The 27,379-nt window shown below is 41.1% G+C and overlaps 1 protein-coding gene across 12 annotated transcripts in view; it reads right to left on the bottom strand.

The window, feature by feature from the left end:
- The window catches only part of DOCK10 (dedicator of cytokinesis 10), a 259,148-nt gene that overhangs the window by 141,395 nt on the left and 90,374 nt on the right, over window positions 1-27,379 (bottom strand). For 9 of the 12 annotated variants that reach the window (XM_084780928.1, XM_084780930.1, XM_084780927.1 and 6 more), the window contains exons 2-3: window positions 15,590-15,709; window positions 1,906-1,995 (exon numbers count right to left, since the gene is read on the bottom strand). In XM_084780928.1, coding sequence (XP_084637054.1) covers window positions 1,906-1,995; window positions 15,590-15,709 — 210 coding nt within the window. The remainder of the gene's footprint in view (window positions 1-1,905; window positions 1,996-15,589; window positions 15,710-27,379) is intronic. The other 3 variants (XM_084780929.1, XM_084780926.1, XM_084780922.1) reach the window with 1 other exon arrangement.

Genomic DNA, 27,379 nt, shown 5'->3' with positions numbered 1-27,379 from the left:
ATTTTAGTAATGTCTAGTCAATCTTTTAATTACCATAGCCACTATTGTTGTATCCCCAATTTACTTATTAAAGCCAGATTTTTCTGTAATACCAACAGAATAAAGTAAAAGCCAGAAATAAACTTTATTCATGTTTATAGATGAAAATTTACTCATATATAAGATGCAAAATTTACTCATGCCTATAGATACAAAAGCTTGTAATAAAACAGCAGTAAGAAATCTACTCGCTTATTAGGGCAATTATACAAAATAAAGAAGAAAGTTCATATGAGAAATGCAAATAAACATACAAAAATCTACTTCAGTGCTGAGCTATGTCAGAAAAGCTATATATCAGTAGATTGATAAGTGCTTCAAAGGTACTAAGAAATTCATTTCTTAAAAGACAATTGTGCAATACCGGAAACCAATGTAAGAGCCAGTATTTTATAAGATAGAAAAGATAATAATGACTTCCCCTGAAAATCAAAATAAATCAGACAGCAAAACAGCCCATTTGATGTTAGCATTAGTATCCAAAATTATTTTATGGATATTAGATAATACAATGAGGAAAAATGAAGGATATAATATGCTTATTTGAGAAGAAAATTCAATCATTTACAAATGATATACCTATGAATCTGAGACTTGGTACCTGGGGTCAGGTGGTAGGGGAGGAGGGCTTACCCTTTCTGAGGACTAGGGGAGGAGGGGGGGGGAAAGGGAGGGAGGGTGGACTTGAGACAAGATGAGGAAGGGGGCTACAATCGGGACCTAAAGTGAATAAATTAGAAATAAATAAATTAAAAACCAATGAATCTGAAAATAAAATAGCCATAAAGAATTGATGAATTTGTTACTCATATTAAAATCAATAGATTAAAAGATGTTAAATACATTAGCAATTAACAGTAAGAAAAGTAACTGTACTTTAAAAATTGTACTCTCCTTTATAATAAAACCAGAAGGAACCAGGAACTAAATCTAGTAACCAATCAGTGACACTATGAAGAGCAAGCAGCTCTTAGTGAACGACACAGAAGACAACCTGGTTAACAGTCCAACTTGATAATTAAGTATCATAAAAGTGTCATTTGAATCCTAATTAGGATACATCATTTTCTTAAAGTAAAGAGGACATTCAGACCCTTCCTCCAGCAGTTAAGCTGTGTGGAACTACACTGTAACCCTCCACTGTGTGTAAAGGAGGGGCTGGCTTCATCTTGCTTTCAGCTGCTGTGGACTGGCCCAATCCCAAAGCAGCCTGTTGTCTGGTCAGAAGGTTAGTCAAACTTTCCACCAACTGAATTCAAGTAAATGTTGTCAACAGAGTGTTAAGTCAGTTCCTCACGCTGTCTGCAGAAATGTACCCTCAGCTGTTTTCATAGCAGACAAGAGAACAATATTAGTAAAAGCAGATACTTTATATAACCCGACGTTCTCAAATACTACTCTCTTCATTTTTCAGCGTTGTCTGAATCAGTAAAACCAAATCAAATCTTTCTACTAAAATACACGATACTTCGCAGTGTGGAAGTTTAAAGAAAAGAACAAATAAAAGGGAAACCGAAAGCTGAGCAGTTGCAGTATAATTAAAAAAAAAATGGCTACCGAGACCTGGCGTGGTGGCACACGCCTTTAATTCCAGCACTCGGGAGTCAGAGGCAGGCAAAGCGCTGCTGTGAGTTCAAGGCCAGCCTGGTACAGGACAGCCAAGGCTACACAGAGAAACTGTGTCTCGAAAAACAGAAACAAAACAAAACAAAAAATGGCTACAGAAAGATGGAGGGCCACCCGGAGACTGAAAGGCATCATGACTGAGACAATCTGTACCAGTCTCTGAGAACACGGAAGGATAGACATAGAAAAGGGAGAGTGCCTCGCATGGTGGCTTGGGGTGAATGAAAACATCACATTTACCTCTTTCACCAGCAAACTTTCTGCTTTGTGCTCCGCCTCTTCCGGGACCGTTGAATACAGTGTTCGGATATCCCAAGAAACCGTGGCTGTCTGGGAAGAACAGTGAAAAGAAATTAAGCCTTCCATTTTGAAAGCATGGAGCCGCCGACCTTTATCCCGAAAATAGATTGTCATGGAGCTGGGCAGAGAGGCTTTCCAGCCCCTTATGAATTTAATCCCTACAAAAGAAGAAAGAGCCAAACAGCCCCCAACCATGACTACTAGCCTTTCCGTAGATGCTGCTCCATCTGTGGGGCTCCAAGTTTTAAGATTGGTTTTATTACTGAGAGGAAATATGTGAACATCTGTGTTTGTAACTTGTTTCTATTGCAATCTTTTGTTACTGTTCCTGCTGTTCATGTTAAAATAAATTTGAAATGAGGTTTAAGAACTTACAAAAATCCTTTTGTAAATAGTAACATGTAAACTTAGCCTCTTTGGGGAAGTGTGTGTGTGTGTGTGTGTGTGTGTGTGTGTGTGTACACAAGTATATGGCAGGAAGAATGTACAATAAACTTGGACTTTGAAGAAAATAGATCAGGCTTTACATATTATTTTCTGTTGAAATAAGTAAAGATTTTTTCCACAAATTTAAACAAATAGCATTCTATTAAATGGGTACACATAAACTGATATGTAAAGTGTGTCTTAAGACATCTGGACTAGAATTTCAAAGGCTGTTTTCATTTGATGTGCCTCCTGCTTCTGGCTTATCACTTTTCTAATATGACTGCATCACAGCCGCCAGCTTCCCCAAGTCTGTATACTCGAAGGATGAAAATGACTGACAGTCCCACCCATGGTACCAACCCTGAGAGCTTTTATACCACACATTCCCCAAACACAAACGATTCCTAAGAGTTTCTGAAATACAAACTACAGTTTGTACAAACTGGTCCTGGTGAAAAGCACGCTTCTAAATCAGTGATTGAAACAGATGAGAGTCTCAGAAACCAGTTACGTTTAGGAAAAATGGCTACAAGAGGGCTCTTGGAGTTTTGTCTTCTGAGCTCATGGGTGCTGCAGCCAGCTCTGCCAGCAACAGCAGCATTGTGGGCATCGGGCCTTTTTATCTGACCCCAGACATGGGATTTTCTTTAAATTTTCCCTTTACCACTGATACAAGTCCCATGTAGAAAAATAATTTGTTTATTGTCACTGTCATAACATTAATATTCAACAGGGTGCTTCACTGGTTATCTGTCCAATTTTTTTTCTGAGTGTTTTATGGAGCGAGTGTTCAGCGTAAGGATGTGTGGGTGTACAGAAGCACATTTGAGTGTCTGCTATGTGTGGGTGTGGCGAGCGGCTAAGTGTGTGTGTGTGTGTGTCTGATTAGTATAATGTATGAGTGTGTCTGTACAGGAAGTGTGGGTGTGTAGTTGTGGTTGTGCAAAAGGATGTGCAATTATAGTGTGCATAGATGCTGCTCACGGGTGTGGTGTGTGCATGCCTGTACTGTGTCAATCTGTGTATCCCTGTGCATGTGTGAATGTGTGTGATACATGGATTTGTCTTTAGGAATGTGCATGTGCATGTGTGCATGGGAGGCATGGATTTCATCACTGTGGAAGAGGAAGGATGTCATGGGCATCTAAGATCAGAGGACTAAAGTAATGAAAAAATAATAGTGTTCCAGATACTTTACTTTAGTAAAAGTGATGCTCAACGTAAAACACAGGCACAGCGCAAGCTCACCAGGCTCCAGGACTGCAGGAAAGAGGATGCAAGGGCTGCAACTGACAATCTAAACCTGGTGTAGACAGAGAGAGTAAATGTACATCTTGCCGGTGGAGCAGAAGTCTGCAGACAGACCAGGAAGTGGTTGTTTCTGTGTGGAGTGCAACGAAGCCAGGCGGGGTAGAGCTGGAGTTTTTCATTTCTAATTCCTCATACATTTCCTCCTTCAAGTGGCTCCTTTATTGTTAGTCTCTCTGTGAATACTAACAACTCTGTCTAGACTGAGCCTTGGGGACCGTTGTTTAGATTTCAGTGATGCAGGAATGACTTTGGAGAGACAGCTCACAGATGCATGGGGCCACTGGCTTTGTTTTCAGAAAGTGTCCGGAATTGAGATTACAGAGTTTGTTTTCTGTAACTTAAAAAAATACCACAGCACTATACATATTTTTATACATTTTTAAATACATTTATTTTTCCCGTTTCCTAAGATGATGGCACTTTTTTCTTGTTTTTATTTTTATTTGTTAGATTACAGCCATCCTAAAATACTCCTTAAGCCTGATGGAAATCAGAGTAATGTGATTCCAAACAAAGCTTCAAGTGACACCATAAGCTTATTGTTCTACTAAGATCACTGCTTGGCTGGTGAAAAAAGAGCGGTGGGTTAGAAAGCAAAATGATAAGTTTCCGGAGTCGGCTTCAGTATCTACTTATTTCATTAGTGGTCTAGAATAATGAAGATAAACGGATTAAGTAAGTTAATAGCCACGTGCAGCACATGAGGCTAGAGACCATCCCTGCAGTTAGACAACACGCCCCCCCCCCCATGTGCACAACACACTGAGGGACTCCTGATCATCTGTAGTCACGAAATGATGCTGATCTGGTGTTAACTAAGACCATTGTCGCTGACTCATGCTCATGAAACCCTGTGATAAATCTAGGGCATATTTCACAATGCCTGTGCAGGTCAACAGCAACATGGCACAAGAGAAGGAATGCGCATGTGCAGGTGTGTGCATGCCATAATGTGCTAGCTCTCTCAGTATGACACTGGGAGATTTGTCTTTAAAAATCCCTAAGGATTTGAGGTTAGAATTTTCAAAACTTTGGTTCTCTTCCACTTGTTTTGTATTTGTTTAAAGTGCTTGTGTTGGACCACAAGTAACTTGTTCAAAATAGAAGTATAAAAAAAATTCTACTTGTTAAGGATATTAATACATTTAAAAAGAATTTCTTTTCTGAGAAGTTGATGCTTTCAGACCGCTACAAATCGTCTTGGCCACAACAGACTTCCTGTTCCTTTTACTAAAGCTCGGTTCCACAATTAGTGTAGCATGGAACAGATCTGAGACAGCACTGGGGCGCTGCTGAGCTCCTCATCTGGTGGCAAGAGTTTTACAAGGGGTGTATTGTCAGGCATTTGGATAGGAAAACTTCTGTACTAATGGCCCCAAGCCTGTGTTTGCAGTTTTAGGCTTATGATGTTTGGTGTCTTTGACTGCCTGCAGCCCCGTTACTTTCTAGTTCCTTCTATGTTGCGCTCAGTAGTCTTTGTGGTCTCACTGCAGCTGCCATTCTGCTGGCTAAAACGTCTCCACATTAGCCAGCAGCCTAAGTGCACAGGGCCCATTTCTCGGTTGGCTAAATGCTAAAGCCTGGGCCTGAGAAGACTTTCTTCTATGTCAGAACTTATGGTAGTTCCCAGTCGCTAAAGGCAAGGCCAGAAAAGACAGCCTGTTAAAGTAAAGGTAATTCACCAGCCCTAAACTAGATGAAAGCAGCTCCACATGAGCAAGAAATGCACGCTTAAGATCTGCCCTGGCTTAATCATGTACTGAAAAAGAAATGCCACTAACTTAGGAGGTTGAAGCACCTATGCTGAGTTCTGTTGGAGAAGACACATTACTGTACTTCCTTCATAAACACTTTTTACTACATTCTGAAAGTAACACCTCCAATGAGTTTTTTTCTTATTTGTTGTTAACTATGTGAGAATGTCTCTTTAATAAGTTCAATGTGCTCTATGGGGAGTCTTCTATCTTCGAGGAAAACTACAGAAAATAGGTTGCACCAACTGTGAGCCATCATCTATCACCCGTGATGCAGCAAGGCCCAGCATGACAACTTAGTCATATTACTATTTAAGTATGTGGGTAAGGTTCAAGGTCATTTACAAGGTCATTTACTCTCAGACCAGCAAAGTACTGAAAAAAGCTATTTCACTTTTCTGTGATTCATCTTCTATACCAGTGGTTCTCAACCTTCCTGATGTTGCAACTCTTTAATACAGTTCCTCATGTTGTGATGACTACCAGCCATAAAGCTAGTTCATTACCACCTCATTACTGTAATTTTGCTACTGTTAAGAAGTGAAATTTAAATATCTGATATTCAGGATATCTAATATGCAACCACCAAAGGGTCGTGACTCACCAGTTGAGAACCACTGTTCTAGACTCAAGGTGAATTTTCCATTTCCTAATGAGGTAAGAATGAAACATTCTTTTCCTTAACAATGACTATTACTTGAGTTATTGAAGAACTAGTGGAGTACATGTGACAATCTGATGCGCGCATAGCACGCAATGGTCACATCTGGGTAGTTAACATTCTTGTCCTTTTGGGCACTAAAATTTTTCTTGAGAGGCACTTAATTGTACATTCTGCATAAGGGAAGATGTGAGCAGTAATAGAGAAAAATGCTCCATCAGCATAGAGGTATGAGCTGCTCCAGCATGTCCCCTTGATAAGCCAGACTTAGGGCTGCAGAGACGTTTTCATTCAGACTATGGCTGCTCTGGCAAGAGATCATATCTGAAGACCTTCTTTGTCAGTGTGATTCAGCTGGAATACAGGCATGCCTTTAATCACAGGAGACAGAGGCAAGCAGATCTCTGAGTTCAAGGCCAGCCTGGTATAGGGCAAGTTTCAGGTAAAAAAACAAACAAACAAAAAACAAAAACAAACAAACAAAAAACCAATTTGTCCAGCAGTGGTGGAAAATGCCTTTAATCCCAGCAGGAGGCAGAGACATGTAGATCTCTGACTTCTAGTCAGTTCAGGTGAGTCAGTCCTTTTGGGGGGCCTATGCTTATGTGAACCTTCTAGGTATAAAACTTTCTGTGGACATACATTTTGGGGACAACGAAACACAGAGAGGGGCCTTGACATACCATCTTTAAGATGAAGAGCTAGGATTGCTTCACTACCCTAATTTTGTTGCTTTCATCTGTTATTCTTTTAAATTAATATGTCTTAATTATCCAAAGAGGCTGCATCACAACAATTCCATTTATGTATAGGATGCATTTTGATCATATTCACCACCATTATCACTTTTTCTTATTCTCCCAATTTCCCCTTCCAAATACCTAACAGTCTCCCTTTTATTTCATATCTCTACTCTCTAGATTTCCTATGAGAGAAAAGGTGCAACATGTGACTTTGAAAGACTTATGCCATGTCCAGCTCCATGCACTTTGCTGGGACTAACATGATCTTGTTGTTTGCAGCTAAAGACGGCCACATTGACACTTTGATATTATTCACAGTGAGATCTCAGGAATCAACATTTACTCCCACTTAGATGCTTCACAAAAATTTTTTTTTAGGAAGCATAGGTTATATATTATATTGTTTGGAAGGAAACAAAGAGTCAAGGTGCTTATGTTTGAATTTTTTATTCAGTTGCTTACAACCTTGGTCAAGGGCCTGTCCACTGCAACAAGAGGGGTATTATAACTTAGAAAGAATCTAACTGAATTCAAGCTGAATACTTAGCTTTCAAATCACAATTGCTGTGTCCTTGTACAAATGTTATGAGCCATTTAAAGCTTGCTTTCCAGACTCAAAAGCCACAGATTTAAAAAGAGTCAAGATTCCTGTAAAATATTAAGTTGTATTTCAGATTAAAAAAAAATAATTCACGACCTTTCTGCCTTGTAACTTTAACCATAGTGAGCTCTTTCAACTTCCTCTCTTAGAAGGGCTCCTGTGGTAAAGTCTGGAAGTCCCCAAGTGCCAGTTGCTTTCAATCACTAAAAATACACTATTGAAAAAAAAACTGTTAAGTCCTTGATAAATGATGAAATCTCTCATTCAGTTTTGGCAGCCGCCAGTGACAAATGCATGATGAAGCCGAGTGCTCCGGAACCACTGAGGCTGAGCAGTTACTAAGAAGATGGACTCTAGGCTCCACCCAGCAGCTGATCCAATCAGATGCTGAGACTCACAGTCAGCATTAGGTGGAGCCTGGGGAGTCTGGTGGAAGAGTGTGTGTGTGGCGGGGGGTGGGGGGGGTGGGGGGGGTGGGGGGGTGGGGGGGGTGGGGGGGGTGGGGGGGTGGATAGAAGGACCTGGAGGGGACAAGAATGCCAAAAGAAGATGAAGTGAGTCAACTAACCTAGACTGAAGCACCAAGCAAAGGGCACACATGGACTGGAGCTAGGCGCCCCCTCCCCCACATATATCACAGACGGGCAGTTTGATCTTCATGTCCTGACGCAACTTGATGTACTGGGGTGGGTGGGTGGTGGCGGGTCTCCTCTTTTATGAGGAGAAGAGGAAGGGAGATAGGTGGAAGAGGGTCAGAGGGAGGGACCTGGAGGGCGACTGTAATCATCAGGGCATAAAGTTAACATATAAATTAATTGTAAAAAATCAGTTAAAAAGAAAAGAAAAGAAAAGAAAAAAGAAACGATGAGCTCTGAGGAGATGGGGTAGTTTCTTCGAACTGAGAGCTGAGAACTATGGCTTTGGAATTGGCCCTCTCGCTGCAGAAAGCCCTGCTGTCTCAGTGTGAGCATTGCCCCTTGTCCACATTGATATATATGCTTAGCTCACTAAAGAGCATTCTCAAAGTTAAACTTTAATAGAGTTTTGTCTAAATGGGCACCACCGGGAAACAATGCGGCCTGGGTAGTGTCCCTTGTTTCTAGATATCTGAGCTTCATTGTTTAAGTGATTCTATCTCAGGCCTTTTGCACCTTTCACCCAGCAAAAAAAAAGTCACTTACGGGCCTGTCTCCTTCTGTTATGTGATTTTGCCTTCGTTTTTACTGTGAGTCATCAAACATGATTCATTGTGCCCTTGAAACTGTTCTTCAGCTTCCCCTTCCCCCACTATACCCCATAGCAACTTTACTGAGTCACACGTAGATGACCAACCATATTTTTGGTCGTTTCTAGTACTACCAACTTCAAAATTAAAAATAAAACAAATAGTAACAAATTCCACGATGAAGCAGTACACGTCTTTGAATACATGAGTTAATACATACATTTTCATTGGCTTTTCAGACCAGAAGATTATGATGGAAGTGATACAGAACCAGTAGTCTGGTTCCTGAATCCACATAGCAGGAGAGTGGCTTCTACCTGATGTGCCAAGTTGAAGAAAAATGCTTCTGCAAGAACACATAACTCACTATTTGACAGATGTTTTTGAATGCCCATGAGCCATACAGTATGTTGGGTACGTGATCTATGGAAATGAACTAATGTCACCCTTACCTAGCAACAGAAATCAATCAAATTAGTACACTAGTGCCTTTGCTGATGTCAGCTGTGTGCCAGCACTGTACTAGAGAGTGAGCCTCTGGAGAGGGGATCAAGTTCTCAGTGCTTTGCTTTTTAAGACAATATGTTGATTTGTGTCAAAGAGGAGAGCTTCTTATGAACCTTCATTTTCTCCTCATCTAAGAAAGAAATTCTTTCTAACTGAAGAATTTTACTTTAGAATGGCTTTGGTTTCTAAGGTACTCAAAGAATCAAAGTCATTTCCTAAAGTAACAACCCAATGGCTTCTGAAAGAAAATTCATGACATTAACTTTTATTATTTCTTTTTCTTTTTCTGTATTTCATGTGTGTGTAGTACACATATGTGTGTGTGTGTATGTTTTGCATGTATGTAAATGCATTTGCATGTGAAAGCTAAAGGCTGATATAAGGAATCGTTCTTCACCGCTTTTCTATATTATTCATTGAAGAATAGTGTCACACCCAAACCTAGAGTCCAACAATTGAGCTAGTCTTGCCTCAGTCAGTTAAGGCTGAAGTTCTCAGCAGGCTGCCATGCCTGCTTGAAATTTACTGCACTTGCTGGTGTCTGGACTCTAGTTCCCATGTTTATATGCCTTAGCCACACAGCCGTATCTCCAGTCACTAAACTTATTGCTTGTGCCAAGCGCTTGCTTTGTGCCAAGTGCTACCTTAGTTGCTGTGCGTCTTACATTGATAAGGGAGGAAATTATCCTTGGCTTGCTGGAGTTGTAAGTTGGTGCGAAACAAGTACTAGGAAGGTGAAGAAGGCAAACTGAAAGGTAAGGGATCAGCTCAGTGGTAGAGTACCTGCTGTACAGGCACAGAGGCCTGGGCTTGCATCCCAGAACTGTACAGGAAGGAGTTAACAAGCAAACAAAGATGGAGATGTTTTCAGGTAGTAACCAACACTCTAAAGTGAAGCTATAGGTGTAAATCTGGTACAGGAGGAGAGAAGGCTGTACTTCAATGGTTTTTCTTTACAGAGGTCACTGTTGCAGGATATTTGGTCACACTGTGAACCTTGAGATTGTGTTGTTTACTGGAAAAGCTGTTCTAATTGTGGTGTGGCTTAGCCCTAGCACACGCCTTTAATCCATGAGCTTTCTGCTTGAATATTATAAACAGGAAAAATAAATTTAACTCTAGGTCAAGAGGCAGAGCAAGCAATCAGTAGAAAGGAAGTGAAAATAGAAAAAAACCATAAAGAGTATAAGAGGAAGTCAGGAGGATGGATAGAGCAATGCACAGAAAGTTAAGGTTTTTTGAGACAGTAGGGGGAAGGAGCCTGCTCTTTTGGGACATTGGATGACGATGAAGGTAAGGTGGCTGCTTTATCTGCCTCTCTGAGCTAGCAGGCTTTCACTCCAGCACCTGGCTCCGGAATCTTTATTGGTGAAATCTAATGTTTAGGATTTTGTTTAAAAACAAACAGACAAACAGACAGGTCACATGTACATTTAAGTCACAGAAGAATCCCAGGAGCCAGCTGTATAAGGAGCACAGGTCCCTCAGAGGCAAAGTGTTTGCTAAGCATGAGAACAGAAGGAATGTCAGGGGCTCTGTGTGGTGACACAGGGATGAGGTCAGGAGACGAAGGCTTTGAGACCATCAGGAGCCAGGTGACCGGGAGAAGAGTGAAGAGTTGGGTTGGGTGGAGGAAGGTTCTAAGCAGAGGCACAAGGCTATATGGCTTGTGACTCTGAAAGTTCCCCATGAGGACTGAATGTGAATTAATCTAAGTATGTCTATGGACAAAGCAAGACATTTTGATGGGAATTCTGGGGGCTTAGGCAAAAAGTGAGAATGGGATCTCATGCCATTGGAGTGAAGAGGCAAAAATTTCATGCTTGCAATGCAAGAATACTGCATGCTGAGGCAAACTCTTTCTTGTGGTGGTTATCAAATGCCAGATGCAGTTGCTGCCCCTTGGTATTTAACCACAGGTGATTTCACCAACCTTACTCTTTATCCACATCAGGGCACGATTGGTAAAGCATAAGACTGTTGCTCTCCTTGTCAGTCTCACTCTTCTAGGAAGCATTGTTCTCTATTCAGCACCCTGTGGGTGCTGGATAAATATTGACTAAACAAAGCAACTAATGAATCATGTTGGCAGGAAGTGTGGGTGCTTGGAACCATGGAAACAGAGAAATGAGCTGGGTCTTTAATCTGAAGAACAGGAGCCTGATTGCTGGTGTTTGGATGGACAGGTGGGAGTTTTAAGAGCCTCCATATTCTACCCTTTAAGATTAGTTTTGTCATTTCATTGCCGCATTTGTTTGGATGGATGAAGGCTGTCCAGACACACCACAGAGAATCCCAAGGCTCCAGCGAGTCAAGGGCATGATATACTTTCAGGAGCATGAGTGTGGTTTTGGTGGTGAGCAACACTGCTAAATGACATAGGCTCTGAATGGGACCCATCATGTCAGATGTCAGACATTTTAGAGACCAATATATAGTCAATTTAGAGCATGAAAGAACTGTCCATAACAAATACAGTTATATTTTATCAGAGTGATGTGTGTGTGTGTGTGTGTGTGTGATGCATAGAGTCAGAGGTAAGTTTTTTTAGGGCTTGTTCTGGCTAGTTATAACTGTTAACATGATACTATCGAGAGCCCTGTGGGAAGATTCTGAATGGGGAATGATGCAGATCAAGGTGGCGCTGTGGTATGCCTATTAGGAGGCCTGTCTTGGTTGTTGGTACAGAAAGACTCCATCCATTGCAAGCATCACCATTTCATGAACTGGGCCATAAGTTGTACAAGAGTGAAGAAAACTAGCTGAGCATATATATATATATATATATATATATATATATATATATATATATATATATATATACACACACACACACACACACACACACACACACACACACACACACACACACACACACATCAAGCAGCAAGTGAGCATCCATGCATTTATTCCCAGCTTCTGCCTATAGATGCCCTACTTTAAGTCCTGACAGTCATGGACTAACCTGAGATTGTAAGCCCGTACCTTTACTAGGTTGTTTTTAGTCAAGGATATTTGAGGACAGCAACAGAGCTAGAACAGTGCTGTGTGTCCCATGCAAACTTCTGCAACCACTTAGAGCCCTGCCTTTGCAGCACGAAAGCCACTGGCAATGATCAAATGAACCGGTACAAGTGTTTTAGTAAGACCCGGCTTATGGATGCATTTTGGATCATTTTCACTTCTTACCAACAACATTTTTTCTATTCAACTATTTAAATCAACAATTCTTAGCTCACAGGACACACAAAAATAGGCAGCACACTGTCCATGGGGTGTAGAATTCCAAGCCAAATTGCATAGGACATGAACGAGAAAAACAGGGCAAGAAAGAGTGAGAAAAGTATGTCAGACTGTTACTAAAATCCCTGGCAATTTTGTGTTGATTTAGTGTTCAATATTCCCTGATAATATGAATGAAAATTCAGCCATTTATAGGAAATGTCATTTTCTAACAATATTAGAGGCCGTTGTTTACCTCTTGGCTGCACTATTGGGTGCTTTTCTCCAAGCTGGCCAATGCCTTCTTCTAAACCCCATTACATGTTGTTCACACAGAGGTCACATATGTTGCTAATAGTAAACCGCAGTCATTTGTTCTCTGGACAGGCCAGCGACTTGCTGCTTGCATTTAGAAGAGGGTACGAAAGCTTTATCTCATCTTTGGGCAACTTTGCCTCAGAAAACTCTCTATGCAGCCTTCCCTGTCTGACCTGAGAGCTTTCATAACCTCACCCCTGGTCCTCTATCAGCATAAACCAGCCCTTCCTTGGTTTTTTAGGTGTCTAGTCCCCTTTTGGAAATCAGAACACAGTTCAAATGTCACCTAGTCAGAGTGGCTGCCTAGTCACCCAGACTAATTCAGTCCTGAAGCTCAGTTTCCATCATATTGCCCTATTTTTACCTTATAAAATAATCCGTATTTTCTTAATTGATTCATTAATCAGTTTTATTATCTTCCCCTGACATATCAATAAGATGCTCAGTACCCTTAGAACCAAGATATTTCTGTTCAATCACTGCTACCTCTTAATTCTTAGAACAATGATTAATATTTAGTATTTAACATCTCATTCTTATTGAACAAATGGAGGGAATAGGGATGTATGATGGAATAACATGGTTAGATTAATATTTTACTTCCGTGGGCTCGGAAGTGGCTGTGGGGGTGAAGTAGGCTGGGGTAGGAGGACCCCAGAAGACCCAGTGTGGGAATGCATTCTCTCCTTCCACTGTATGCATTCTGGGGAGTCAAACTTGGGTCCTTCAGCTTGGTAGGACCAAAAAAAGATGCTTCCTTTACTCACTGAGCCCTCCCTACAACTTCATTACTGAAGCAACGAGGAACCACACGTGGGGTTTGAACAGGCACTCTATAAAATAGTCCTGTGAGCTGATTGGAGTGCTCACATTGGGAAAATAGAGTGATATGCTATTATAGGCTCTATTTACACAGCTAAGGATAGCAGAGGTAGGAAGAAAGGAAGGAAGGAAGGAAGGAGGGAGGGAGGGAGGGAAAGAAGAAAGAAAACTATCAGAAACAATGTTTAAATGAGGCTGAGACACTGACAAATCTAAAGTTCAAATTCAGAGCAAAAGTGAAGTTCACCCCTGCTTCCCCACTCTCTTTCTGAGCTGGAGGGGCTTTCTAAGTGGTACTTGGCATATTTCTGGATGACAGAGCTGGAGGAAAAGATGCTCCAAGACTCGTTAATTTGTTGCTGTCTGACAGAAAGGCTTTTGGGTAGGTTTACCTCCAGGCTGAAGAATCAAAACAAGGATGTGGAATTTAAAAAGAAGAAGAGGAAGAGGAAGAAGGTTGTTCAGCTTTGTGTTGCAGTTCAAGGCCCAGTGCATGGTGCAACCATAGAACGGCCATCTACAGAGGTAAGTTTCTCTTAAAATGTGCCAGCAGTAAGTAGAAGCCATTTTAAACTGGTGACTGGAAGAATGATTTTTCTTATACCTGTATCTGCCTCCTTTCTCCCACTGTTATCCCTACTTGGAACAGAAAAGTATTAATTCCATCTCCTCAGTTCCTTTTTGCATTCCATTAGACACAGAACCTTATGCATTTCAGGCAAGCCCTCTCTCGACTTAGCTGCATCCTCAGGTCTGTCAATTTTCATGTGACTCTTAAATCCATGAAGGGAAAAAAAAAACCTTTGAAGCCAGAAGCCAGATGTATCTCCAAAGGTGAGAGAGTATGCCACTAAAGCTGCCTTAGTAAAATGTGGAAACTGAGGCCAGTACTTCCTCATTGAGAAACCCACGGGTACAGCCTGCTCTGCACTGTTACCCTCCAGCTGCCTTTTCATCTGTAATATTGAAGTCTGAGATGTTTATGACTACAGTCTGAAGACTGAGCTGTCTTAAGAAAAAGTAGAAACTGTTACCAACTGCCCAGCACAACCTCTGAACTTCCATTTGCAAAGCCATTTACTGACAGTGTTTCAGTGCTCCGGGTGACTACAAGTAACATAATTTAATTCTTGGGGTGTACTGGTGTTTATCATCCTCAACTTTATCAATACTAATTTTCTTTCCTTCTCTCTTGGTCTATCTCACTGACCTGATGCTGGCTGATGAGGCTAAGCTGGCCATCCAGCTCCTAGAATCTTCCTATTTCTATCTTCCCAGCAGCGGGAGTACAAGTATGTGTCAGTGCACCAGAGTTTTAAATGTAGGTTCTGCCAGAGTGGATTCCGGTTCTCATGCTTGCATGGCAAGCTTATAGGGCTAGCTCTCCTCCTTCTTGCTCATTCTCTCCACGAACCTCAGGAGCATCTTAAATATCCGCTGTCCTGAAGGGAACATATCTCACATCATAAATCATTCCACCAAGATATCCTTGCTTTGACCCCAAGCCTCACCATCTCCTGAATAAAAGATTCATGATGGGTTGAAATAACTGCCTCTTTTGTACCAGTAAACTTCTACTCTTTCTCCTGGCTGAGTTCTGTTTCTTAGGAGCTTTTAGTTAGAAGTAGTCTGAGGGGCAGAGTGGTGGCGGCACACGTGTCTTTAATCCCAGCATTTGGGAGGCAGAGGCAGGTAGATTCTGTGAGTTTAAGGTCAGCTGGTCTACAGAGTGAGAGCCAGGACAGCCAGAGCTGGAACACAGAGAAACCCTGTTTTGAGAAACCAAAACAAAAGTCTGAAGGGAGAAGCACTCTGCAGGTCAAAGGAAGGCCATGGTAAGAGCCTTGGACATTGGCAGAAACATGGGTACTAACTGGACTGAGGCAGCCCTGGTTCTTTGTGTCCGCTCTGGAACCTCACATCTACTCCTCCAAGCTGAGGATGCCCTTCTGTTATTCTATAGCTGGAAACAGCCTTCTGCTGCAGTCATGTGAGATAAGGTGGCCCCAGAAAGGACGAGAGGATACTTACCGAGAAGTCATCACTGGGGAAGAACAGAAGGTCTTGCAGAGGATCGTCCCGGTAGGTCTTTTCTAGTTCTTCAATGACAGTTTCATAATCCAATGGCTCCAAAAGTCTTGGTTTTTCCTGCTGTAGCAACCAAAAGAAAATGGAGTGAGTCTTTATGAGTATCGTCCTGCTTCTTCTCTATGACTGCTTCCATTTTTTTTTTTTTAAGCTGTCACTGGGGTGTTGCAGTGTGGTCTCACACAGACACCAGGAGTTTGGGACAAAGTGGCAGAACTGCACAGTGGTTATTTCCAGATCTGAAATAAAGTAAGGGGACCCTAAAAGACTGGAAGGCTCCCTGGGCCTGCACAGATAGGGACAGGGTAGATGTTTATGTAGCCGCGATCTTTCCTACATTGGAAAGGGCTGCTCATTCAGGATGGTGCTATGACAATGATCCTCACAGCTTGTGCTGAGTCAGATACTCTGTGAGTCCTACTTAGGTCAGTTTGCAAACGTTGGCACCCTGCTAGGAGTCAAACGACTGCAGGCTGCCTTTGTTGTCAATGAACCGAGGATCTTGTGTCAAGATTAATTGCTTGCTTCTGTGCTTCTTTGCCTCTACAGAGAGAATCTGGCTCAGACTCTACCCGAAGAGAACAACTCAACTATGAGAGAGACTCTGTGGTGGAAATGGAAGAGGCTGAAAAAATATGTAGAGAATTATATGGTATTAAAATCCTGGGCCCAAGAGAAGCCGCACAACCACCAAGAAGCACCCTACCCCACTAGTGTGAAAAGATAAATTCTAGAGGGAGAAGCAATGCGTCATTATAGAGTTGATATGTTTGCTCTGCCCTGAACATAGATCACAAAGAGGGCTCTTCCCCTGAAGAAAGTAATACAAAACAGAAAACCAAACTAATCCTTCGATGGACCTCATGCAAATGAAATGAAGAGACTGGTCCTTACTTAGGTTTGTTTGTGAGGTTCGGGTCCTAGAAGTGTGAAGTGTGAAGGATCACAATGAAACCCTGGTGCTAATGGGGTCTTGTAAATAGCAACGACAGTAGCAACTGTCCTATCAACCTCCTGGCCTCCCACTAGATGCCCCACCTCTGTAAAGCATAGTCCTCTAAATTCTCATCGATGTTTTCAAAACTGCTAATGGGCTTCCTAAAATAGCAGTCAATATTTGTTTGGATGGTTTTCCAAATAGTAGAAGTAGCAAAATGTGAGCATCATGGAACAATAGCAAAGATACCCATCCATTTTTCTGGGTCAAATGAAAATCAGACAAACAAACAGAACAAGCAAACCAGTACCTCAAATGCCTAAGTGAACTGGTGAAGTGAGTGTTCTCTTTGGAAGGGCCCATCAAGCCCACTGGCAAGTACACGTAGCAAGTAAAAATAAAGACTGCTCCATGGGACATTTGAAGAAAAGGAGTTGAGTTGCCCAACATGGTGTGTTTTCTGACAGTGATGTAAAACACTGTACATTTTGGAGCCGGAATTTCCAGAAGCTCTGGGGCAGTTAGGAAGCTCTTCTTAGATTTGTTGTATTTCGATTTTTTAACACTTATTTTTCAGTTCACATCTCCTTATTTCCCAGTCAAAAGCTAATTCCAAGGATCACAAAAAGAGGAAGACTGTGCATGCAGTGTACGAATATGCACATGTACATGCATGAAGATGCGCATGGCTGTAGACTTGCAGTGGATGTTGGACATTGACACCAGTATCTTCTTACATCACCATCAACCTTAGTTTTTGAGAAAAAAAACTTCTCAGTGAACCTGGACGTCACCTTTCTTGGCTGGGTTGGCTGGCCAGTGAGCTCCTAGGGCCCTCTGTTTCTGTCTCCTCGGTACTGAGGCTAAAGGCACGCGATGTGGGTGCTGGGAATCCAATTCAGGGCCTCAGGCTTGACATTGCCCACTAAGCCATCTCCCAAATCCCAACTTACATTGGCCTTGAATGTCTTTAAGCAGTGGTGTTTCACTCCAGGGCAGCCACAGGTCTCAGTTTTTCTATATAATTCCTGGTCTTGCCACAACCTGAATTTATATTAAAAACTACTCTTTTGGACCTTCAAAGGATAAAACAATCTTCTCTGTCTTCCCTGCCCCCTGTTGGTCTGTCTTTCTCTTTGGCCTCAAATTAATATGTATATATAAAACACATAAAGTCAAAACAAAAATGTATGATGAAACTCATCAGAAAGCTCTTATCTCTGCCATAGACGGGGTGGGTCATTTAAGGCGCTTCCTTTACTAGTGTTGTCTTTTAAGCATGCAATGATGGTCACTACTCACTGTAATGGCCTGTGAAATGGTTGCTAGCATCTTTCTCTTTTTCTCCTCTGGTGTGAACAGGAGTGCAGTAGTGTGAGTGCATTGCAACCCAAAGACTTAAAGGGAAACGACATAATTCAGAAAATGGGGCTAACGGGTTGGTTTACTAAATGAAGTAGCTTGCCTTGCAAGCACTGGGTCTTGAGTTTGACCCCCTGGACCTGTGGTAAAAGTGCTGGGCATAATGTTGGTTGACTACCCTGTACTCTCAGCACCACAGTGGCAGGGGCAGGAGGTAGCCCTTGGTGGCCATTGGCTAGCTCAATTGTTGAGCTCCAGTAAAAGAGCTGGTCTCAAAGAAGATGACTGGCATTCCTGAGGATCACACCTAAGGTTATCCTTTGTCCTTCAGGGGCACATATGTGATACACATGTGTACATGGAGGCATACTCCCCCAACATGCATACAGAAGAAATTGAAAGCAAAAGGACATTTCAAAGAAGACTTTCCACTGAAATGCAAACTTTAGCTAAAGTTAATATTATTCAAGTTAGTACAAGAGGCACATCAGGGATCCAGTCTAAAACTATTGACTCAACAAATTACAAAGGAAGCCAGAAACTCTTCTTGATAGATTGGTAAAAGATATAGATCACAAACATTTGGAAAGATGAATTTTTATGCATCTGAATCAACCTATGGCACATCAGTGAACTCGTGAATGACATCCCTTAGTCCTTTCCTATTTTAGACAGTGTATTGAGATTATTTTCAGATGGGGAATCTCAGAGTTAGAATATCTGCTCAGTAAGCTTTGCTTGTGGAATACATTAGTAAACTCTTGTTCTTCCAGGGATTTTCTTAATATGTATCACTCAAGACCTCCTACTTTTTGTAGCCCTCTGTATATGAATTTAGCAAGTAAATTGTACTGATGTTGGTAAAGGATGTAGCTTGGTTGATGGAGTCCTTGCTGAGCATGTGTGAGGCCATGTACTCCACCCTTAGCATTGCATAGACTGGATGTGGTCATACAATCCTATAATCCCAGCACTCAGGAGATAGAAGTAGAAGTAGAAGGAACAGCTCAGGGTCATCCTAAGCTAGATTGGTGAGTTCAAAGACAGTCTGGGATACAGAAGGCTCTGTAACAAATGATTCAAAAGGTCACTAAGAGATTCCATAGCACTTAGAAGCTGAAAGCTGGCAAAGCCTACATGGAGAGTTGCTAGTTCTGTTGTGGGGAGAGCCCAATGTTAGACAGACAGCAGATGTTTCTAAAGCAAGAGAGCTGACTGCTCAACCTCTTGCTCAGAGAGAAAGGCATACTCAAGGATGGTGGGATCAGTTCTTTTCTTACTCTTGCCCATGGCAGAGACACCGAGTGGAGCTGGGAACCGAGCAGCATTAATGGCTTTAACAAGGATCAAACTGTCCCTCCTGAATTTAATGAGACCGTTTCTTTTGGATATACACCAAGTAGGATAAGGTATGTGCCAAGACTACCCTGAATTGGATTGGATTTTAATAGTGCTTTTTACTCTTACTCTTTCTCTCAAATGAGTAATGAATTTCATTAGCCATTTTAAAGTCACTGTGCCTGGGAAAAGCACCCACCACCAGCACCTGGTATTGTGGAGCAGGAGGTGTTGCACCACAGTGGTAGCAGGCTCTATTTTTCTTATGCACTATTAAGAGATTTGTTTGATGTGGTTCCCCAAGTCCACAGCTCCCTTCCAAATCAACTTCACAACATTAGAATGGACTCCTGTCACAAAAACAAAAGCTTTCTTCCTCAGCGCCTAATGGTATGCTAACACAATGTGCAAGCTCCAGAGTAGTCAAGCTGCCATCTTGGTAACAGTCCAGGCTGTCAAGACTGTTCAATTAGCTTGAGACAAGTAGATTGTGCACATCTTAAGTGGGGGTTTTAATTTTTTGAGTAAAGGAGGACAACACAAAACTCTGTATTGTTTTCATCAGAGCAACTCAAAATCAACTGGGTGAAGAAAGGACACTGAAGAAAATAAGCATTTAAAATATATTACTCTAAAGATCACATGACTGAATTGCCAACCTTTCTCCAGAGTACTCTCCAACTAGAAATCAACCTAGACTATCTAGCCTTGTTTTAGCCAAGTTCAAAGTCTATGAGAGGATGTGGCAGTAGACTTTCTATGAAAAAACATTGAGAATGCCTGCTCACCTTTATGGGCTAGGACACTTTGGGCATGGGCATTAAACTCCTCATTCCTTACTTTATATATTTGTGAAATGACTTAGTAGGGATGACCTCAGAGGATGAAATGATATACTTCTTAGAATAATACACAATCTAGAATACTGTTTTCCCAAATGTTAAGTAGATAAAGACTGGCTTACAATTGTTGCTAGCTGTATATTGAAAGCACCTGTAATGTACTTGTAATGTGGATAGGGCACACTCAATAAACCTGTGTTTCAGAGTTAAGTAAATACGTCCCTTCTTCCAGATCCAGGGATAGCCTAGATTCCATCTGAGGGGAATAAACACATACAAAATCCAAGATGTATATGAAGATGTCTTTGCAACATTATCTTCTTTACAAGTTGGAGAAATGTATTCAGTTTCATCCAAGCATAGCAAAAAAGGTAGGTGAGGTTAAAAGTAGCCATTCCTAACCTGTGAAGACATTAAAGTATAGCCTTTCAAAAGCAGTAATTTTCAAGAATCATGGGTAAGAGAGTAAGGCACTTTAGAAAGGACATTAAGACTAGAATAGGGTCTGGAATAAACCAGTGGAGAACTGTACACTACATCCATGGACTTTCTAGATTCCTCAGTGCTTCACTAGTGTTAGTTAGTGGTCAATATTTTGCATATAATTGGTGTTTTGTTGAACAGCTGAGTAAGATAAGGTCCGTATGGAAGGACAAAGGTACTGTCTCAGAAAGTGATCAGTTCAAGGTAATATTGATCCACTCATGAGACTGAGTGAAAACTGCAATTTATACTACCTAAATTTCTAAGAAGTCACTAGGCTTCCATAGAATGGCCTGACTCAGAAATTATAATAGATGAAGCCCATGAAACATCAAACACTTATTAAAATAGTTTTTTCTAAAGTTTATGGTAAAAATGCTTATTTATTAGTGTTTGAAGAAAATTAGAATAAATATTACATAATAGACTAACTACACAAGACTTTAAAACTATAAAGAAAGCTAAGTATACACATTCAAACATCATTAGCTTATTTCATTTGAGTGGTACTATAATATTTAGGATGCTGTTACTTTTATGTTTTTGGATGGACATGTGTTGCTTTCATCATGGTAAAAGGATGAACTTGGGTTTTCAAAAGAATCAAGCCTTCATTAAACACGGGGGAGTTATTTGATTTTAAAATTGTTTACCCTTTGAAAATCCACCAGAGAGGAAGCCCAGAAATATCACAGTGGGGCTTCACATAGAAATCCAACCACTAACAGATTCAAGTAATTACAACAAAAGATACACAAAACACTGGGGAAAAGAGACCAGAGAAAATAATTACAGATTGGGCATGTGGTTCTAGAAGCTCATGCCAGCAAAACAGAGAAGCACAATTAGAGATTTAATAACTGAACTATTTTTAGCTTTGTAGGGAGCCACAAACATCTGGTGAGTTGCTTAAACACCATCCTGAAATGGGGCTTGAAGCAAAGAATTCCAAGTGGGAAGTTTAAAATCTCATACCTACCAGCTGTGTGACTTGAGCAAGTCATCAGGATCTTGGCTGAAGGTAATCAGGGTGGATAAAAAAGGGCATGTTGTTGTCAAGATCAAGCAGATAAAATATGTCAGTGTGGTAGAAGAACCACTAGATACCAGCAAAATGCAGACTTGTTTTATTTAAAAAGTATTCTACCCAGAGATTTATACTTAAATCAAGTCCAACCAATCATACCCAGAAAATTGGATTCTTCATTTACCAAGAATTGTTATGTTTTACACTTATTATATAAATTTCTCTTAAAATTCTATTGAAATGGAATAATTCTAATCAAAGTAAGAGATTAATAATAATAAACTCAAGCCGGGCGGTGGTGGCACACGCCTTTAATCCCAGCACTGGGGAGGCAGAGGCAAGTGGATCACTGTGAGTTCGAGGCCAGCCTGGTCTACAAAGTGAGTCCAGGACAGCCAAGGCTACACTGTCTCAAAAAACCAAAATAATAATAATAATAATAATAATAATAATAATAATAATAATCATAATCATCATCATCATCATCATCATCATCATCATCTCAAATAATAAGAGATGCTGGCCTCTCTCTGCCATCCCAGAAAAGGAAGGTGAGCACCCTAAGTATGCCTGTCACTAACTCAACATTGGCTTTCAGAATCTGCCTCTCGCATTTCCTGAAAAATAGCATAGAAAATATTTTTGTATTTATACGTTCAGATGACAAGAAAATGATCAAATTTGAAATCGGTTTAATATAAAGCAAATTAACTTTGCAGACACAAATTTCCAGAGAAAAATCAATGTCATAAAAATTATGCCTCCAATTTCACTCTGTAGCTCTAATTTATACAAATACAAATGAGTCTGCCCACCGCAGGGAGCCTTGGACAGGGAAAGGCTGGCAGAAACTGGAAAGTAGTTAACCCTTTGTATTTGGAGGACACACTCATGCACCTGGGTCCTAAAGTGGAAGTGTAATCAGGGGATGTGAGCCTTTGAAGGTCTCTACTGGGTCCTCCAGTTCTGTTGTTCTACATTAGCTAATCTTGGTTCTCATTAAAGGCCAGTCTTTTCAGAGAAATGGCATGAAATAGTTTTTCCCTTGTGTTTGTGAAGTTTCAAGATCTTTTTGTGTCATACAGTGATCCTGTGATGCTACTTGGGACTTGCCAGTCTTCTTTGATCCTCCACACCCTACATCATTTCTACGTATCTGAATCTTTACTCTCATATCCTGTCATTTACTAACATAACATAACATCATAGATAGATGCCTTTTTTTGTGGTATATAACCCATATATGACTAATATAATTAATGACACAGGAAAATAATAAAAGTTTACTCAAGGACCAGTAGATTCAACTCTATTAGTACCCAAGATAATTCAGAAAAGCAAACAGCCCTCAGTGATTGCCCATAGGCTATTTAGAGGAATTCTAAACTATCTATAATCGTAATCATCATCATTCCGGTCTTTAGTTCAACAGATCATTTCACAAACAACATAGCGGTCAAATAACTTTGGTGATTGGCTGGAGAGCTGAATCAGTGGTTAAGAGCACTGGTTGCTCTTCCAGAGGACCCAAGTTTAATTCCCAGCACCCACACTGTAGCTAGCTAACAGTGGTCTGTATCTCCAGTCCCAGAGGACCCAAGTTTAATTCCTAGCACCCACACTGTAGCTAGCTAACAGAGGTCTGTATCTCCAGTCACAGAGGACCCAAGTTTAATTCCCAGAACCCACACTGTAGCTAACAGTGGTCTGTATCTCCAGTCCCAGAGGATCCAAAACTCTCTTCTGGCCTCTGCAGACACTGCACACGTAGGGTACACAGAAATATATGCATGCAGAATACCAACATCCATACAATAAAAAACAAAATATAAAGTAAAACACAAACTTCAGAGTCATCAAGATAACAAGCTAGCCAGGGAGAATGGCACAAACCTACAATCCCAGCCCTTGGGTGGCAGAGGCAGGTAGATTTCTGAGAGTTCATGGCCACCCTGGTCTACACTGTAGGTTCTAGGACCAGCCGGGGCTACACAATGAGAGAGAGAGAGAGAGAGAGAGAGAGAGAGAGAGAGAGAGAGAGAGAGAGAGAGAGAGAGAGAGAGAGAGAGTTGTGTGTGTGTGCATGAAATTTTTAGAAGAAATAAAAAAATTCAAATGAACAAGAGTTCTTTAGATGCTAACAAAATGCAGGGCTCTCTGGCCTTATTGTGATGGGAATGGGGCCAACTGCCACACTGCTTGTGTTTGGAACAAATGGGATGATTGGAGAGAACCCTCACAGCTGCATCTATGGCCACAGCTGTCACCCTGTGGTCCTGTGACAGATTTAATTCAGCCTTTCATCAGGGGGCATTCCGCTGGACAGCATCTCAGAAGCCTGGGCTTCAGAAAACAACAGCAGCTTTTCTAACCAGAAAGGAAATTATTAAGTAAGGAATAAGCCATCTTGTGCTGAACCTTTAACCTTCTTTCTGTCTTGAACCGCAGAGTTTCATGAGAGTGGAAAAACACTAGCTAAAATCAAAGTTAAGAATTACACAGCTGGGCAAACTCAGATTCAGCTGAGTTTCAAAATGGTTTCCTTGGCAACAAAGACAGACAGATCATGGAAGAAATCAAGAAGTCGTTGCTCTTTGAATATTAGTTCATTTCAGAAACATGAATATCAGCCTGATAAAGTGTATAAAACTTTATCAAATGTGAGATTAGTATGGTCAATTTTTCATGTTTAGAACAATTTCATTACAGATGAAAGACAAACCAGTTTTAAAGAATTTACTGTAAAAGGGACACTCTCAAATGGAATTCCCTTTTCCAGTCTTGTTTTATTTTTAGAAACTTGGGAAGTGATAGGCCCTGCTAATCCTATATATATATCTTTATCTTTGTAATATGGCAAAAGGTCCAAGGTTCTGTGTAGCAAATAAAAATTGAAATCAATGACTGTTTCTCCATGTGATGGTTGTACTTGTAAAGATATAGAAAATATCCAACAAGAGATCTAAATTAAATTAAATTACACGTCTCATTTAGCTTTCTAGAAACACTTGAAAGATAATAAATATCATTAAAAATACATCACAAGCCAATTACAAGCCAGCCTGACACCAGGGAAATTAATGCCTCTGCACAAGCTGCAGGGAACTTTAAATTAATTTATAGAAGGTCTGTGATGAAAGCCACTGCCAGCTTATACTCTAATACAATCTTAATACTTTGGCATTTGTACAAACTTTCACTCTCAGGTCAAGTTGTTGTTGTATGTGATGTGCACGTACATACATATAAGCACAAAACAAACATGAACGAGTCTTCCAACTAGTTATGCTTTCAGCAAATCTCCAGATGATAGCCCATTCTTTGTAGTTTCTTCCTTAAAGATTAGTCATGATGTGTCTGATTGTTGAAAATGTCTGCTTCTCTGGGTCAATGGGGAAGGGAGCCTGAGTGAAGCTCATTCACTCTTTCCCTCTGGAATTCCAAATTTTGAATGAAGGGATGACAGGGTTGAGAAAGAGGATGGAAGCTTCTACATCTCTGGGGCTGAGCTTCACAAAATGGGCCGTTGCTTCCAACTACCAAGATGATAGGATTTCCCACTACCTCCGTGGTTCTGAGGTTTCCCGCCCCTCCCCCCCGCCTTTTCCCCTCCCCTTCCCCCCTTCCCCCCCAGCCCCTACTTGCTCTGTCCCAAGCCTATCTACAGCCTGCCTTCAGCTTCCTTCTCTGGACTGTGTCTGTTCATGTGAGTAGATTTTAAATTTTTTCAATGATAGAGCTGTGATCTGTAATACCAGGACCAGTAGCCGCAAGAGGGGCCTATCACTTCCCAAGTTAAAATTCAGATCTGAATGCCCAAGAACAACCTCTTGCAGCCAATGACTTCTGCATTTGAAATGCAGGAGCTGAACAGTTGTGTATTACTGATACACCCCAATAGCGTTTCATACTGTGGGGGAAAAAACACACTAGGTACCATGCGCTGTATGAATGAGAGGCTTCAATAAGCTTTTGGCTTTCCAGGGTCATACATGAAGGGTAGCTCTAATCTCTGATTTTCTATCAGGGCAGACTCATCCAACCATCACTTTCTTATGAAAGCTACCAAAAAGAGTACGTGGCTACATTTGCTTTCAGTGCTGACAGTCAGAGACTATAATTTTGCTCTCCATGGGAGGTACCTCTTTGTGCGGGGAGTGTTGGCAGATCTCTCAGGTTTATAATAGCAGCTGGAAGCCATGCCTGGGCTCACGTCATGTTGTTTCATTCTATTGTTTTCATCTCAGGAATCACATTTGATATGACTTATATTAAGAATAATTCATACATGTTTGCTTACTGAAAAATTCCATAGCCACATCAAAATACTTCATAATAGTAACAATAGCCACTGTCATTTTAAAATAAGTTTATCATAAATGGCAATAACAATTCTTATTGCTGATGTTATGGCCAATGACAAAAAAAACTATATTAATTCTAGAAGAGAATATCAGTGTTGATTATTTTTTTTCCCCAAACAGAGATCCTTGGATTCTGAAAGCTTGTGTAATCTGACCAGTAAGTTGATGGAAGAGCTGATATCTTGTTCTGGTTCACCTTGAAGACTGTGGTCCTCCCTGTCAATAATTTGGACTTGCAAGGGCCAAAACACCAGAAATTATTTCCTCTTGGGAAGATGCTAGAACAGATCTATAATTTTGAATACTATTTCCTGCCCACTTTGTGATCTTTTTTTCTCTTAACAGTGCAGAACATTAGAAGAGATCATTGGGTCCCCCAGGAAGGGAAATTGGCAGGAAAGGAAGACAAGGAATTATTTATGCGAGTGCAAGGAAGATGAGAAAAGAAAATGAAAAGGTAGATGCAGGAACTGTATAATGAAGACAGATAATGCCTTGTCAGGAGCCACATAAGAAATTGCCACTAACTGAGGGCATGCTGTGTTTATATGTGTGTATGGAGTATGTACCTGTCAATGCAGGTGTGTGTATGTGTGTATGAGGGTGCATGTCCATGTGCATCCATTTGGAGTTAAGTAGTCAGTGTCAGGTGTGTTCTTCAACTGCTCTCTGCCTCACCCTTTTTTTTTAAATTTACTTATTATAATTTATTCACATTACATCCCACTTGTTATCCCCTCACTCTTGTCTTTCCATTCCCACCCTCTCTCCCTCCCGCTTCTGCCCTATCCTTTCACAGAACCCAACCTCACCCATTCTGTCTAGGCCGTCTACTCAATGAGCTCCGGCCTCTAGTGCCACCCTAGCCTGGGTCCTCAAGCTTATGCAGCGAGAATGCCGAGCCCTCAAGGGAATCTTTTTTAAACATCCCATATTAGGAAAGGTTTGGGATCACGACCTTAGCCCAGTGCACTCTGAACCCTCTCTCCTCTTACAAATGGCCCACCGCACATTCTAATGGACAGGTGCTCCTTTCCTGCATCATTTCTTTTCCCCACAAGAGTCAGCACCAAGGAAATGGAGGTCATCCCCTCCCAAGTCCCATTTGGAGGCAGCCCTTCTGCAGCTCTCTGGCACCTGAGTTACCTTTGCCCTTTCTGCCATCTCCTTGGATTCCTCTGATTTGCCTTCACATAAACTCTCAGTCTGGATCAGGTTTCAAAGCATGCATCTCCTTTCTGTGTGGACTGAGTAAGCTCAGAAGTCTCTGGAAACTCTTCTCTTCTGTTTTCTTTCACAGTATCCTTTTGTGAATTTCACTCTGGCAATCCAGTTTTGTTTTACTCCTTGTTCCCCAGGCAGCATCCTGCCCAACGGTAG

This window comes from Acomys minous, assembly GCF_964271855.1.
Source record: "Acomys minous genome assembly, chromosome: 4".
In the NCBI taxonomy this organism is placed as follows: Eukaryota; Metazoa; Chordata; class Mammalia; order Rodentia; family Muridae; genus Acomys; species Acomys minous.
The sequence above is the reverse complement of the archived record's forward strand: the minus strand, read 5'-3'. Positions and strand labels throughout refer to the sequence as shown.